General features: G+C 43.4%; 1 protein-coding gene across 3 annotated transcripts in view; it reads left to right on the forward strand.

The window, feature by feature from the left end:
• Positions 1-17,807, forward strand: part of LOC138368670 (cytochrome P450 9e2-like) — a 93,625-nt gene that overhangs the window by 62,207 nt on the left and 13,611 nt on the right. For all 3 annotated transcript variants that reach the window (XM_069331403.1, XM_069331402.1, XM_069331404.1), the window contains exons 4-5: positions 3,962-4,180; positions 16,347-16,407. In XM_069331403.1, the coding sequence (XP_069187504.1) occupies positions 3,962-4,180; positions 16,347-16,407 (280 nt within the window). The remainder of the gene's footprint in view (positions 1-3,961; positions 4,181-16,346; positions 16,408-17,807) is intronic.

A 17,807-nucleotide genomic window follows, 5' to 3' on the forward strand; every position in this document is an offset into this window, starting at 1 on the left:
AGGCTTGTTCGCATTTGTGTTCCTCACGTGTGCCCCAAAGAATGAGGTGATTTGATAAAATGCTCTGCCCAAGATTACCATCAGAGTGCCGGCGGGCTGATGGGTTAAATAGCCTCGGCTACCATCAGTTTTTGTCCGGTTGTGATGGTCAATGGTTATGCATTGACATAAGGTTTCGGTGCTGTGGTGATGTCGATCTGTGAGAATGTCGAGGTGTTGGTCGATGCGAGTACGCCAAGATTTGATTCGACATCAGATACTTAAGGCAGAAAATGAGATCAAAGACAACAAAACGCAACTACTCCACGCTAGAAACCAATGGAGGAACAGCAACATCGACGAAGACCTCCGTACTCGCATCGACCAACACCTCGACATCCTCACAGATCGGCAATAACACAGCACCGAAACCAGGATCATCAAGAAACTGACAACACTCCACTCCTGCGAGAGACTCGAACCTGTGTTCGCGTACTTCTCTCGCTCTGTCTTTGACTTGACCAATCAGAGGGCAAGGTGGGAAGCAGCCTATGGTACCTGCACCACTTACAGAGCTTCCTCTCGTCACGTGACCCTGGGCTGGCATCATGGCCTCCCAGTCGGAGCCAGACCGTGAGGACCATTGGTCCTCCCCTCTTGACCCTCTAAAGCTTCACCCTGCACCTTACTGTACACACTTTAATGTAAAACATGATAATGTTTTATCATTAACAATGTACCTTTACTCATAGTGTGGCTACGACGGCCATCGTAGCCTCACTGGAAACCTGAGAGCCTACGCCACACATAAACTCTAAACACGAGATGTTTCTTGAAATAATTACGGATTCTAGAACCAATGCAGCCTGGTGCACTCCTGTCCTAATGTGCACTCTAGCACATAGTTTAAAAGTTAGCTAGGAAAACTGTTCTCCCAAATGCATACTTTTGAGTTGGCCACGTGAGCTGTCATCAACCATCTGAATTCTTGTATTATGGGGTTGGGGTGCTGGGCTGCTAGGGAGTCATGGGAGTTATCATGGCTGAAGGTGGTGTGGTCTGTTCACATAATTGGAAGGGAGGGCGGTCTCTCGTTCAGTGGAGGCGGCAGTGGAGATGCTGTCCAAGAGGATCGTGACGATATAAAGCGGGCAATTATAGTGAATTGTCGGGTTCTTTCTAAGGACTTGTATTTAGCTTATTTTATTTCTTTGAGAAGGGAACATCCGCTGAATTTGGGGAGGATTGTGTATCGTTGTGTGGTGAGGTTGCTACCACCCGGTTTGATAGTCCTCCTTGTGTCAGGGTCTGGAGGAGGGTGGGATTGGTCTGGCAAATGCGTGTATGTGAAGTCAATGGATGATATTTTTGGGTGACCTTTCGTAGGAGGCTCGCGTTGGAGGATGATCTCAATTCCTTGTCTATGTATTTCAGTTCAATTCAGGTGCATTATCTTATGGGGGTACAGTCTGTCGGGACGGGATCCTACAGTCTTTCGTCACCACACTGGTGTACTCCTATGTGTTACTCATTTTTCGATCACTGAATGACCGAAGGTCTCAGGTCTCCTGAGTATATGTCAGGAGGTGTATCGGTTATTTTTAGGCCGTGTGGCTCACACGGTGGAAGGGTTGTACCCGTTATTTGACTGGGGGGAGGTGTGGGGTGCTCTGAGGGAGCTGTTTCTCACCCCTAAACAAAGGGAGTTGATGTATCGATTTCTTCATGAGACTAGCTATCAATGCGCGGTTGTTTATGATGGGTATTGTGGGCTCTGATTGTTGTGCCCATTGTGGTGAGAGTGAGTTCGAACATCATGTGTTTTAGTTTTCTCAGCGGGTTTCATGTTTGGTGGACTGGCTTCGGAGTACCTTTTGTGGGTCTGATTTGCAGGGAGATTTGCTGAAGATTTCTTATTGTCGTTTCCGAGGGAAAATTATGGAATTCTAAACACTTGAAGAGTGTTGGTGTCAGATTACATTATTTGATTGGGGGTTAGTAGGTTAGAAGGGTATGGTGTGGTGTGGCTCAGCTATTGGGGTTCTTGAAGGGTAGGCTGTACAACACGATGCGGTGGATGCTGCGGTAGTTTCTGAGGATACTTGCTCGATGGTTCACGGCAGATTATATTGCTGCTGCTCAAGTGTTGTAGGGTTAGCTGGCGGCGACGTTAGTCGTTGTTCTGTATTCTTGGGAGTGAGTTTGGGGCTGCATCTCCACCTTTGATTGATTGTGTGTGTTCTAATCTTCTGTTGATTTGTTTGGATGTTTGAGTGAGTTAGTTGAGTGTGGTTTTTATTATACTGGTCTTTTTTTTGGCCCGTGAGTTGGACGACCAGCCTTCTTTGTCCTGCTGTTAGGCGGTGTCCAACGTTGCCTTCAGTATTGCCATGAATTTTTCTTTGCCAATGTGCTGTCTTGCCCCCTTTGTATATGGGGCCTTTAGTGTGAGTGCGTTTTTGTTGCAAGGTTCGGAGGTGTCTACCCCTCCTTGCTAACTGCGACTGAGCTGGGTATGTTTTGTATGAATTGTGCAGTTCTTACCTTGGAATATGTTCATTCCGGTCGTGTGTATGCGTGTGCCTCTTCCCTCTGACCGTGGTCAGTTGTATTGTTGTTTTCATATGATTAAGTTATACTTCTTTTGAAGTTTCACTTTTCGTGCTTTGTGCACTCGTGAATACTCCTTGAACAGTTGCTTGGAGCCTTCGACCTTGATTTATATTAGCTGGTGTCCACCTCCATGAACTGGACTGCTGCTTCTTGCTGGAGAGACAAGTGATGCGTCCTTCTCCGACGAACACGAGGAGGGCAGTTACGTTTACCGACTCTCACGCTCACGACGCGGGCGGTGGTGTCATATCACGCGATGGAGTGTTCTAATGAGCCGCGCTGCTGGTGGCCACCCAATCGCAACTTCAAGTTTCTTGGAGACTCAGTGCTCCTGCTTCTGGTTTGCTTAAGATGGCTGCCGCACTCCTACCTGAGTGTGTCAGCCATCTTGCCTTCCCGGTTGGGCATTTCATTCACTTTCACCCAACATGTAACCAACATAACATAAAATTTGGGTTCATTCTTTTCTTTATACGTAACGAAATTTGATTATTATTCCCATTTCCCAAATTCCCATATTAAGGGGTTTGTGGATTATTTATAGGGGAGAATGATTTTATGGACAGGAGAAGAGTATATCTTGCTGTAACACATAACAGTATGTAACAACATTTACCCTTTTATTATAGCATGGTTCAGATGTGATAACATTACCAATTACATCACAGTAAGATGCACATGTGACAACATTACAACTTACATCATAGAACGGTGCACATGTGACAACATTACAACTAACATCATAGTAGAGTGCATATGTGACAATAATCGCCACCGTTGCTATTTTAATTTTGATTTTCACACAAAAATTCATTGACCTTCACTATGAGACATCTTTCATTGCGCTTCACTATTATTCATTAACAAGAATTCTCATTTATTTATTTAACGTCTTTTCATTCTGGTTGTTTCAACATTAACTCCATTCCAATCTTCATTATAATTTTAATTTATAACTATCAAGCATTAACCTATTGCATCACTTTTATCTTCCATTATTTTGAACTTTCGCCATTGCAGACTTCTTCTGTTCTTGATTCATCTCACAGTTCACACACCTGTATGACCCTGTCCATTCTTTAATGGGCCAAGGCAGGTATGGACCCCAGATCCACGTCGTCTTTTACCTGAATTTCGAGGAATTTTTGGGAGAAGTGTTCTCCGCCTTTCCTCCCCACGTTCCTCCCATCAATAATAACCCAGGAGAGTCAGAACTAGTTGCATCACTGGAGTTTAATTCATCGATTTAAGCACGTCTGTTGAACCCTGGCCACTAACCGAGTGTCATTCATTGCTTCATGCTTCATTCATGCATTAATCCATAACGAAATTAACCATAATTAGCCATGAGTTATATTATTTATTCCAGTGCTGACGGACAGATTAATTGTGGCCCAGAGTGTGTTGTTCCTGATCGCCGGCTACGACACAACAGCTTCCACTCTGGCCATGACGTCCTTTCTGCTGGCTAAGAACCCCATACACCAGCAACGTCTCCGCCAGGAGATGCAGCAGATAGTTGAGGAACATGGCAACATTACCTACCACAGCATCATGGAAGCCAAGTTTCTCGACGCTTGTCTCATGGGTGAGCTGATGCTTCTTTTGAATGTTGTTGGAGTCAGTCCATCCTCTTGTTTTGATAATATTTATAGTAACCATTTGGATCATCGTACCTACGTTTGCATAACGGAGAATTAGAAAGTAGAACGTGGTATTATTTAATTTGAAAAAACAGGAAAAGATTTTGTATTTATGTTGCTAATAAAACGTAACCTAATCTAACCGTCACAGGCCTAATACACGCTATCAGAGGCCTAATATAGTACATATATAGTATATAATATATTCCTAAGCCTTGGAATATTTACTTTTTTTTAGCTTAATTTTTTCCGGACTCTATAAAAGGAATAGTACCAAATTATACTAACTAATTGTCCATTCTATCAATATATATATATATATATATATATATATATATATATATATATATATATATATATATATGCGAACAAGCCTGAATGGTCCCCAGGACAATATGCAACTGAAAACTCACACCCCAGAAGTGACTCGAACCCATACTCCCAGATGCCACGCAACTGGTATGTACAAGACGCCTTAATCCACTTGACCATCACGACCGGACATAATGAGGTGATAGCCGAGGCTATTTGAACCACCCCACCGCCGGCACTCGGATAGTAATCTTGGGCATAGCATTTTACCAAATCACCTCATTCTTTGGGGCACACGTGAGGAACACAAATGCGAACAAGCCTGAATGGTCCCCAGGACAATATGCAACTGAAAACTCACACCCCAGAAGTGACTCGAACCCATACTCCCAGATGCCACGCAACTGGTATGTACAAGACGCCTTAATCCACTTGACCATCACGACCGGACATAATGAGGTGATAGCCGAGGCTATTTGAACCACCCCACCGCCGGCACTCGGATAGTAATCTTGGGCATAGCATTTTACCAAATCACCTCATTCTTTGGGGCACACGTGAGGAACACAAATGCGAACAAGCCTGAATGGTCCCCAGGACAATATGCAACTGAAAACTCACACCCCAGAAGTGACTCGAACCCATACTCCCAGATGCCACGCAACTGGTATGTACAAGACGCCTTAATCCACTTGACCATCACGACCGGACATAATGAGGTGATAGCCGAGGCTATTTGAACCACCCCACCGCCGGCACTCGGATAGTAATCTTGGGCATAGCATTTTACCAAATCACCTCATTCTTTGGGGCACACGTGAGGAACACAAATGCGAACAAGCCTGAATGGTCCCCAGGACAATATGCAACTGAAAACTCACACCCCAGAAGTGACTCGAACCCATACTCCCAGATGCCACGCAACTGGTATGTACAAGACGCCTTAATCCACTTGACCATCACGACCGGACATAATGAGGTGATAGCCGAGGCTATTTGAACCACCCCACCGCCGGCACTCGGATAGTAATCTTGGGCATAGCATTTTACCAAATCACCTCATTCTTTGGGGCACACGTGAGGAACACAAATGCGAACAAGCCTGAATGGTCCCCAGGACAATATGCAACTGAAAACTCACACCCCAGAAGTGACTCGAACCCATACTCCCAGATGCCACGCAACTGGTATGTACAAGACGCCTTAATCCACTTGACCATCACGACCGGACATAATGAGGTGATAGCCGAGGCTATTTGAACCACCCCACCGCCGGCACTCGGATAGTAATCTTGGGCATAGCATTTTACCAAATCACCTCATTCTTTGGGGCACACGTGAGGAACACAAATGCGAACAAGCCTGAATGGTCCCCAGGACAATATGCAACTGAAAACTCACACCCCAGAAGTGACTCGAACCCATACTCCCAGATGCCACGCAACTGGTATGTACAAGACGCCTTAATCCACTTGACCATCACGACCGGACATAATGAGGTGATAGCCGAGGCTATTTGAACCACCCCACCGCCGGCACTCGGATAGTAATCTTGGGCATAGCATTTTACCAAATCACCTCATTCTTTGGGGCACACGTGAGGAACACAAATGCGAACAAGCCTGAATGGTCCCCAGGACAATATGCAACTGAAAACTCACACCCCAGAAGTGACTCGAACCCATACTCCCAGATGCCACGCAACTGGTATGTACAAGACGCCTTAATCCACTTGACCATCACGACCGGACATAATGAGGTGATAGCCGAGGCTATTTGAACCACCCCACCGCCGGCACTCGGATAGTAATCTTGGGCATAGCATTTTACCAAATCACCTCATTCTTTGGGGCACACGTGAGGAACACAAATGCGAACAAGCCTGAATGGTCCCCAGGACAATATGCAACTGAAAACTCACACCCCAGAAGTGACTCGAACCCATACTCCCAGATGCCACGCAACTGGTATGTACAAGACGCCTTAATCCACTTGACCATCACGACCGGACATAATGAGGTGATAGCCGAGGCTATTTGAACCACCCCACCGCCGGCACTCGGATAGTAATCTTGGGCATAGCATTTTACCAAATCACCTCATTCTTTGGGGCACACGTGAGGAACACAAATGCGAACAAGCCTGAATGGTCCCCAGGACAATATGCAACTGAAAACTCACACCCCAGAAGTGACTCGAACCCATACTCCCAGATGCCACGCAACTGGTATGTACAAGACGCCTTAATCCACTTGACCATCACGACCGGACATAATGAGGTGATAGCCGAGGCTATTTGAACCATCCCACCGCCGGCACTCGGATAGTAATCTTGGGCATAGCATTTTACCAAATCACCTCATTCTTTGGGGCACACGTGAGGAACACAAATGCGAACAAGCCTGAATGGTCCCCAGGACAATATGCAACTGAAAACTCACACCCCAGAAGTGACTCGAACCCATACTCCCAGATGCCACGCAACTGGTATGTACAAGACGCCTTAATCCACTTGACCATCACGACCGGACATAATGAGGTGATAGCCGAGGCTATTTGAACCACCCCACCGCCGGCACTCGGATAGTAATCTTGGGCATAGCATTTTACCAAATCACCTCATTCTTTGGGGCACACGTGAGGAACACAAATGCGAACAAGCCTGAATGGTCCCCAGGACAATATGCAACTGAAAACTCACACCCCAGAAGTGACTCGAACCCATACTCCCAGATGCCACGCAACTGGTATGTACAAGACGCCTTAATCCACTTGACCATCACGACCGGACATAATGAGGTGATAGCCGAGGCTATTTGAACCACCCCACCGCCGGCACTCGGATAGTAATCTTGGGCATAGCATTTTACCAAATCACCTCATTCTTTGGGGCACACGTGAGGAACACAAATGCGAACAAGCCTGAATGGTCCCCAGGACAATATGCAACTGAAAACTCACACCCCAGAAGTGACTCGAACCCATACTCCCAGATGCCACGCAACTGGTATGTACAAGACGCCTTAATCCACTTGACCATCACGACCGGACATAATGAGGTGATAGCCGAGGCTATTTGAACCACCCCACCGCCGGCACTCGGATAGTAATCTTGGGCATAGCATTTTACCAAATCACCTCATTCTTTGGGGCACACGTGAGGAACACAAATGCGAACAAGCCTGAATGGTCCCCAGGACAATATGCAACTGAAAACTCACACCCCAGAAGTGACTCGAACCCATACTCCCAGATGCCACGCAACTGGTATGTACAAGACGCCTTAATCCACTTGACCATCACGACCGGACATAATGAGGTGATAGCCGAGGCTATTTGAACCACCCCACCGCCGGCACTCGGATAGTAATCTTGGGCATAGCATTTTACCAAATCACCTCATTCTTTGGGGCACACGTGAGGAACACAAATGCGAACAACAAATGCGTGAGTTTTCAGTTGCATATTGTCCTGGGGACCATTCAGGCTTGTTCGCATTTGTGTTCCTCACGTGTGCCCCAAAGAATGAGGTGATTTGGTAAAATGCTATGCCCAAGATTACTATCCGAGTGCCGGCGGTGGGGTGGTTCAAATAGCCTCGGCTATCACCTCATTATGTCCGGTCGTGATGGTCAAGTGGATTAAGGCGTCTTGTACATACCAGTTGCGTGGCATCTGGGAGTATGGGTTCGAGTCACTTCTGGGGTGTGAGTTTTCAGTTGCATATTGTCCTGGGGACCATTCAGGCTTGTTCGCATTTGTGTTCCTCACGTGTGCCCCAAAGAATGAGGTGATTTGGTAAAATGCTATGCCCAAGATTACTATCCGAGTGCCGGCGGTGGGGTGGTTCAAATAGCCTCGGCTATCACCTCATTATGTCCGGTCGTGATGGTCAAGTGGATTAAGGCGTCTTGTACATACCAGTTGCGTGGCATCTGGGAGTATGGGTTCGAGTCACTTCTGGGGTGTGAGTTTTCAGTTGCATATTGTCCTGGGGACCATTCAGGCTTGTTCGCATTTGTGTTCCTCACGTGTGCCCCAAAGAATGAGGTGATTTGGTAAAATGCTATGCCCAAGATTACTATCCGAGTGCCGGCGGTGGGGTGGTTCAAATAGCCTCGGCTATCACCTCATTATGTCCGGTCGTGATGGTCAAGTGGATTAAGGCGTCTTGTACATACCAGTTGCGTGGCATCTGGGAGTATGGGTTCGAGTCACTTCTGGGGTGTGAGTTTTCAGTTGCATATTGTCCTGGGGACCATTCAGGCTTGTTCGCATTTGTGTTCCTCACGTGTGCCCCAAAGAATGAGGTGATTTGGTAAAATGCTATGCCCAAGATTACTATCCGAGTGCCGGCGGTGGGGTGGTTCAAATAGCCTCGGCTATCACCTCATTATGTCCGGTCGTGATGGTCAAGTGGATTAAGGCGTCTTGTACATACCAGTTGCGTGGCATCTGGGAGTATGGGTTCGAGTCACTTCTGGGGTGTGAGTTTTCAGTTGCATATTGTCCTGGGGACCATTCAGGCTTGTTCGCATTTGTGTTCCTCACGTGTGCCCCAAAGAATGAGGTGATTTGGTAAAATGCTATGCCCAAGATTACTATCCGAGTGCCGGCGGTGGGGTGGTTCAAATAGCCTCGGCTATCACCTCATTATGTCCGGTCGTGATGGTCAAGTGGATTAAGGCGTCTTGTACATACCAGTTGCGTGGCATCTGGGAGTATGGGTTCGAGTCACTTCTGGGGTGTGAGTTTTCAGTTGCATATTGTCCTGGGGACCATTCAGGCTTGTTCGCATTTGTGTTCCTCACGTGTGCCCCAAAGAATGAGGTGATTTGGTAAAATGCTATGCCCAAGATTACTATCCGAGTGCCGGCGGTGGGGTGGTTCAAATAGCCTCGGCTATCACCTCATTATGTCCGGTCGTGATGGTCAAGTGGATTAAGGCGTCTTGTACATACCAGTTGCGTGGCATCTGGGAGTATGGGTTCGAGTCACTTCTGGGGTGTGAGTTTTCAGTTGCATATTGTCCTGGGGACCATTCAGGCTTGTTCGCATTTGTGTTCCTCACGTGTGCCCCAAAGAATGAGGTGATTTGGTAAAATGCTATGCCCAAGATTACTATCCGAGTGCCGGCGGTGGGGTGGTTCAAATAGCCTCGGCTATCACCTCATTATGTCCGGTCGTGATGGTCAAGTGGATTAAGGCGTCTTGTACATACCAGTTGCGTGGCATCTGGGAGTATGGGTTCGAGTCACTTCTGGGGTGTGAGTTTTCAGTTGCATATTGTCCTGGGGACCATTCAGGCTTGTTCGCATTTGTGTTCCTCACGTGTGCCCCAAAGAATGAGGTGATTTGGTAAAATGCTATGCCCAAGATTACTATCCGAGTGCCGGCGGTGGGGTGGTTCAAATAGCCTCGGCTATCACCTCATTATGTCCGGTCGTGATGGTCAAGTGGATTAAGGCGTCTTGTACATACCAGTTGCGTGGCATCTGGGAGTATGGGTTCGAGTCACTTCTGGGGTGTGAGTTTTCAGTTGCATATTGTCCTGGGGATCATTCAGGCTTGTTCGCATTTGTGTTCCTCACGTGTGCCCCAAAGAATGAGGTGATTTGGTAAAATGCTATGCCCAAGATTACTATCCGAGTGCCGGCGGTGGGGTGGTTCAAATAGCCTCGGCTATCACCTCATTATGTCCGGTCGTGATGGTCAAGTGGATTAAGGCGTCTTGTACATACCAGTTGCGTGGCATCTGGGAGTATGGGTTCGAGTCACTTCTGGGGGTGAGTTTTCAGTTGCATATTGTCCTGGGGACCATTCAGGCTTGTTCGCATTTGTGTTCCTCACGTGTGCCCCAAAGAATGAGGTGATTTGGTAAAATGCTATGCCCAAGATTACTATCCGAGTGCCGGCGGTGGGGTGGTTCAAATAGCCTCGGCTATCACCTCATTATGTCCGGTCGTGATGGTCAAGTGGATTAAGGCGTCTTGTACATACCAGTTGCGTGGCATCTGGGAGTATGGGTTCGAGTCACTTCTGGGGTGTGAGTTTTCAGTTGCATATTGTCCTGGGGACCATTCAGGCTTGTTCGCATTTGTGTTCCTCACGTGTGCCCCAAAGAATGAGGTGATTTGGTAAAATGCTATGCCCAAGATTACTATCCGAGTGCCGGCGGTGGGGTGGTTCAAATAGCCTCGGCTATCACCTCATTATGTCCGGTCGTGATGGTCAAGTGGATTAAGGCGTCTTGTACATACCAGTTGCGTGGCATCTGGGAGTATGGGTTCGAGTCACTTCTGGGGTGTGAGTTTTCAGTTGCATATTGTCCTGGGGACCATTCAGGCTTGTTCGCATTTGTGTTCCTCACGTGTGCCCCAAAGAATGAGGTGATTTGGTAAAATGCTATGCCCAAGATTACTATCCGAGTGCCGGCGGTGGGGTGGTTCAAATAGCCTCGGCTATCACCTCATTATGTCCGGTCGTGATGGTCAAGTGGATTAAGGCGTCTTGTACATACCAGTTGCGTGGCATCTGGGAGTATGGGTTCGAGTCACTTCTGGGGTGTGAGTTTTCAGTTGCATATTGTCCTGGGGACCATTCAGGCTTGTTCGCATTTGTGTTCCTCACGTGTGCCCCAAAGAATGAGGTGATTTGGTAAAATGCTATGCCCAAGATTACTATCCGAGTGCCGGCGGTGGGGTGGTTCAAATAGCCTCGGCTATCACCTCATTATGTCCGGTCGTGATGGTCAAGTGGATTAAGGCGTCTTGTACATACCAGTTGCGTGGCATCTGGGAGTATGGGTTCGAGTCACTTCTGGGGTGTGAGTTTTCAGTTGCATATTGTCCTGGGGACCATTCAGGCTTGTTCGCATTTGTGTTCCTCACGTGTGCCCCAAAGAATGAGGTGATTTGGTAAAATGCTATGCCCAAGATTACTATCCGAGTGCCGGCGGTGGGGTGGTTCAAATAGCCTCGGCTATCACCTCATTATGTCCGGTCGTGATGGTCAAGTGGATTAAGGCGTCTTGTACATACCAGTTGCGTGGCATCTGGGAGTATGGGTTCGAGTCACTTCTGGGGTGTGAGTTTTCAGTTATATATATATATATATATATATATATATATATATATATATATATATATATATATATATATATAAATATGTGTGTATATCACGAAAATAAACACGTGATTAAGAATGTGACAATGTCAGACCACGGAGGAAAAATGAAACAGGAAATTTCCTTAAGTACTTTCGTATATTAAATACATCTTCAGAAGGTCATTTTACAGATCGAGTGATGGGTATAAATAGGCAGGAAGGAGTGGTGAAGTAAGGTGAGGTACAATACTTGGACAACGCAGAAGGCCCATTGGCCCATCAGATGCACCCAATTGGCACATCCGATGTAGCACAATGGCCCATCTGATACAGCAGACATACAAGCATAATATATAGGTAATTATAACATAAAGAAGTAAATATATACAATAAATTAGTGAGACAAATGTTTTTCAATGATTCTACTTAAATCGCCCTTTAGCTGATCTATTAGAAATGGATCTAAGTTATATAGACCACTGCTAATATTCAAATTACTTTCTTTGGTGATCTGTATCAAAGCAGATTCAATTATGTTTCTGTTATAGGTGCTTTTACAATTTGTTATTGAAGAAGCACTCTCCCAATCAATTTGGTGAGCTTTTTCTGACAAATGCACAAACAAAGCATTAGACAATTGGCCATGTTTTACAGAGTATTTATGTTGCGATATTCTACATTTTAAATCTTTAGATGTTTGCCCGACATAGAACTTATTACATTCCTTACAAGGTATTTTATAAATGACGCAATTATCACTACGAGGGCTGTTCCTTACTAATAGCTTACCAACAGTGTTTTCGTAGCTAAACATTACATCTATATTAAAAAGTTTCAAGGCCTTGACAATATTCTCAAACCCAGAGAAATATGGTAAACATAACACATTCTTTGGGCGAATCCTTTCACTGCATACATTATTATAATATGTACGACGAGCTTTGTTACGACAAACTTCCAAAAAATTCAGTGGGTAACAAAGCTTAAGACCAATCGAATCAATATTCTTAAATTCTTCATCTAAGAATTCTGGACTCACAACTCGAAGAGCTCTTAGATACATTGAAGAAAAAATTGACTTTTTTACATTGTATTTATGCCCTGAAAAATAATGAACATAAGATAAATTGTTCGTAGGTTTTCTGTAAACACTAAACTTTAATGAAGAGTTTTCCCTATGAATAAGCACATCTAAGAATGGCAAACATTTATCAATTTCAGTCTCCATAGTAAATTTTATGGAGGTGACTTGGTCATTAAGTTTGGCTACAAATTCGTCTGTGTTTACATCTGAAGGCCAAATACACAAGATATCATCAACATATCTAAACCAAGGAATGATTCCAGGAGTTATAACTCCTGGAATCATTGTTAATCTTACTTTTTCGGCCATATTTAATATATATATATATATATATATATATATATATATATATATATATATATATATATTTAAATTTGTGAGGGTACCACCTCTGGTGCCAATGTGGGGACCCATAGCCTCGGAGAAGAAAATAACAAGTATTCAGAGGAGACCTTGTGGTTTCTCACTGAACACTAATATTATCTTCTCCTACCACCCCCATTCTTTTGTATGTACACATATATATTTGCTTTATTTGAACTTTGTTACAAAAAAGGAGTTACGTATAGGTTACAAAGATGGTTATCATAGGTTGTCGAGTTCCTCCAGCTCCTCAGATGGCGGGCAGGAACCCTGAATGCAGTGCGCATTTCCCCTCTGTATCGCCACGCTGAGGCGCTGGAAAAGAATGCTGGCAGCTCTAGGGTCCCTTGTGGTTTCAATGAACCTAGAACCCAGTTCCTTCAAAAAACTGGTAGCACTTTTACCCCAGGCGCTGAGGGTCTCAGAAGCAATGGGGACAAAATTGTAGTGGTGATCCAGTTCTCTATACTTATGGGATTTGGCTGCTTCCCTGTGGGTGGCAGCGCCACCTGGTTGTGCAACACTGAGGTTAATGTAGGTGTTAGCCAGGGTTGATACGCATGTGTAGTCCCATACCAACTGCTTGCCATTCTTCCAGGGGTTCACTGTGATACCATCCGGGCGACCAATAAGAGCATCAGAGTTACGGGGCGTTAGGTAACGGGGCTCTCTTTCAGCTGGGCATCCAGCTGTGGTGAGGCTCCTCTTGATGATATCGTTAACTTCAATGTGCCTCGAGTGCCATCCCCCTGTGCTTTGGCAGAGTAGGCCATGGTGGCCGTACCTGTCAGCCACCACCTCGCCGCAAATACACCTATATCTGGTGTGGATTGGGGCAGCAAGGCGAAGGGCCACAACAATTCGGAGGGCGTGTGGTGTGAGACGCGTGCCAGTTGCAGACATTGGGGTTCCTAACAGGAAATCCCCTGCATGTGGGGCTGCTACTGCTGTGAGGCGAGCAATGTCGTGTTGTGTTGTTGCAGCACCCAGGTACTCTGCAGCAACTTGGTCTACAATAGGGCCATCCCAGCTGGATTGCTTGTGGGCTTTTGGGGATAGTGGTTGAAGTGATGGGCCTGCACGAGAGGCCCACTCTGTGGCACAGCGTGTAAAATTGGGATCATGTACACCTGCCAGCTGATGTAAGTTGGCAGGTAGAATTTCCTTCACAAGGTCGTCGGATGCTGATAAGGAGGACAGGAAAGCTGGAACAGCGATTTGCGTTGCTGTTCGAACTCCGAGGCCCCCAAGTCTTACGGGAAGAGAGGCTTGTTTCCACTGTAGGTCATCAAGAGAGAGGTTAAGGGCTTTTTCTAGCATTGATTTCAGTAACCGGTCATACTCACTTAGTTTTTGGCTACTGTAAGATGGTGAACACCTCAGAAAATAGGTTAACCTGGGGAGGGACAGACATCTGGAGATGAGGTAGAGTGCATCATGAGCATCAATATCCTCAATTCTCCCATCCATCCTCTTAAGGTCGGCGATTTTCTTATCAAGGACCTCATCAATGGCTTTCAACCCCAGGGGAGCTCCTAGGAGTGTCCTATCTTTATAGGTTATGTTAAGTTTGGTAGCCGAAAAAGTTAGGTTAGGTTAGGTAGGTTAGTTAGTCGAAAAATAATTAATTCATGAAAACTTGGCTTATTAGGCAAATTGGGCCTTGCATAGTAGGCAGAGAAGTGCGTTCTGGCTACTAGGTGCGACATATATATATATATATATATATATATATATATATATATATATATATATATATATATATATATATATATATATATATATATATATATATATACATATATATATATATATATATATATATATATATATATATATATATACATATATATATATATATATATATATATATATATATATATATATATATATATATATATATATATATATAATGGTTTCCATAGTTACAAAAAGTACTTTCTAAACAGGAGGGTGTGTTGCTGGAGTTCGGATGCTAAGTTACACTTGTTTGAGCGAGGATGGATGCTTGTTTTGTTAGTTTATAGTTCTTTTAGAGTTATTTTTATTTCCATGTCTTTTACCATCCAAATTTATTGAGTTGCGTAATTTCATATTTCTCTTTTATGTTTATCAGCTTTAGTTAGTTCCTCGGTTATATTTTTAACTGTTGATTTGAATGAAGTAGTTTCCCATATGGAACTTTTTTAATTAAGTAATACTAAATGTTTGCTTAGGAACAACAGCTATCGAGTTGTGTATCGACTGTTCATGGATATATTGACTTCAAATATTGGGCCACATCTTTATCGGACACCTTAGCAGAATCAGCCAAGGAGCTCAATGAATTCGATCTATATGTCCATTAATTTATACAATAATACGAGATGTTTAATAGTGGAATCATTAACTGACACAACATCCTTAACATCATGATTTTGTTTAAATGATATAATTGCAATATTCACTATATTTAAAGCCAAGTATGCAGGTTTAGAAAGAACTGTGAGACTTCCCTTGGTGATTTGTTATAAAGTGAGCCAGCTGTTTTGCTTCATCTGGTCATGGTGCCTTTTGCAGGATTTAGTTTTTTATTTAAATATAGAATATCGGGATTTTGAGTTCAAGATAGTAAAGGAACTCAAACATGGAACTTTTAGTAGGATAAAATGTAACAACCACAACCTAATATACTGCCACATTGTTAAAATATCAATACTAAATATTTTTTATCTGTTATCGCAATATCAGAGTCTAAACGAAATAGAGCAGTTCATGAATTACCAAATGGACGCCGTTCACTAATACATACTCATAATCTACGGATGCTGAAAAGGTCTATTATCCAAGAATGGTTAAAAATCCTTACTAAGAATTACCGGAACCTATTAAAAGATTAAAAAAAAACTTCTCTGTGTTATGAATTGAGAAGTAAGAAAAATTAAATTCTGGTTGCTGGAGTGGGAATAAATCTGAACACTGTGTATGCAGAAAGCCATAATTTCATTCTAGTGAAGAATTTTCATCCATCCTGTGGTGATTGTCTTTTGATCTTTTTTGTTTTAATTAACTGATCGAGAAAATATTATTGAGAATTTCTCATAAATGACTGTAAAACACGACTCATCTGCCTTAAAAAGGAGATTGTACTAAGTTTACATGGATTTTTTTCTTAATATGTAAGTTATTAAGGTGATGAGAGAGGTTGTTATTGATATGAAAGAATACGAATCATATTCATCAAATATTAATTACATTTATTTCAGAATCGTTGAGAATGTACCCTCCTGCATCTTTTATAGAACGGCAGTGCACCAAAACCTACAAGTATGTGTTACTTTAGTTATAATATAATATATATACACAAAAAAATTAATATGAAATTAAATTCATTCTTTCATTACTTTTAGACCCAGAAAAGTATTATGTCAGAGCCCATAAACCTCTGAAGAGACAACTAACCCAACACCTATACCCCCTATTAGACTATTTTACAGGAACTTCTTTTCCACAGCTCATAAAACGGAGGAAAGGGTCCTGAAAGATATTGTTATTAGAAACGTTATCCCTACAGACAAAAATCAGAGGATACAACTGACGATTTACTATAAAACCAGAAAAACGGCCAGCCTACTCATGAGAAACTCTCCAGACACAAAACAGAACGCTTTAAAAGAGACCAACGTCGTCTATGCCTTCAAATGCCCTCCTGGGGACTGTAAGCTCCAAAAAACCCAGTATATAGGCAAGACAACAACATCTCTTTCTAGGCGTTTAACGATGCATAAGCAACAGGGCTCCATTAAGGAACATATAATCTCTTCCCACAACCAAACCATCGCCAGAGAAATCCTAGTAAACAACACAGAAACCATCGATAGATACAGCGATAGCAGGCGGCTTGACGTTTGCGAGGCACTACACATCAAGAAATCAACACCAGCAATCAACAGCCAATTAATGCACAACTATATTCTACCCACCTCAAGACTCCGCTCCAATATAGAAGCATCAAGAAATATGGACCAATAGGCTTTCTACAATCACTTCTATTCAATACCCATTGTTTCGTGTTCTGTCTTGTGTTGATGAAATTAATACCATATTAAATACCACCTCACCCCATCCACCTCACTCAAATGTAGATATAAACAAATCGGAGATGTGTAAGTTCTATTCAGCTGTGTATGTTTAAACTAAAGTCTTTGAAAATATAATAAGTTTTACAAAACGCGCTCAAGTGTCGCGTCAGACTAGAAATAAAAATGAATTTTGGAGAATTGATTTATGAATTACCACCAACAGTGAAAAGAAATGTACGAAAGATTGAGAAAATTCGTGTTAGAATTATTAATCTTACTTTTCCGGTCATATTTAATAATATATGTCTACAGGAAAGATTGCTACCAAAATATACTAATATATATATATATATATATATATATATATATATATATATATATATATATATATATATATATATATATATATATATATATATATATATATATATATAAGCCTATACTTGCATAAACCACAAGTGAAGATTAACAATGTTTGGACAACACCCACCAGTGGGCCTCGAACCCAGAAAACACAACTACCTTCCGGTAGCTGCTATAACTAGTACGCCTTAACCCACTACACCATCAGACCCTACAAAAGAAGTAGAGACTTCGAGATATATATACACCTCAAATATCTCCACTTCCCGAGGGCACTAGACA

Source organism: Procambarus clarkii, chromosome 25, assembly GCF_040958095.1.
Source record: "Procambarus clarkii isolate CNS0578487 chromosome 25, FALCON_Pclarkii_2.0, whole genome shotgun sequence".
NCBI classification, from domain to species: Eukaryota; Metazoa; Arthropoda; class Malacostraca; order Decapoda; family Cambaridae; genus Procambarus; species Procambarus clarkii.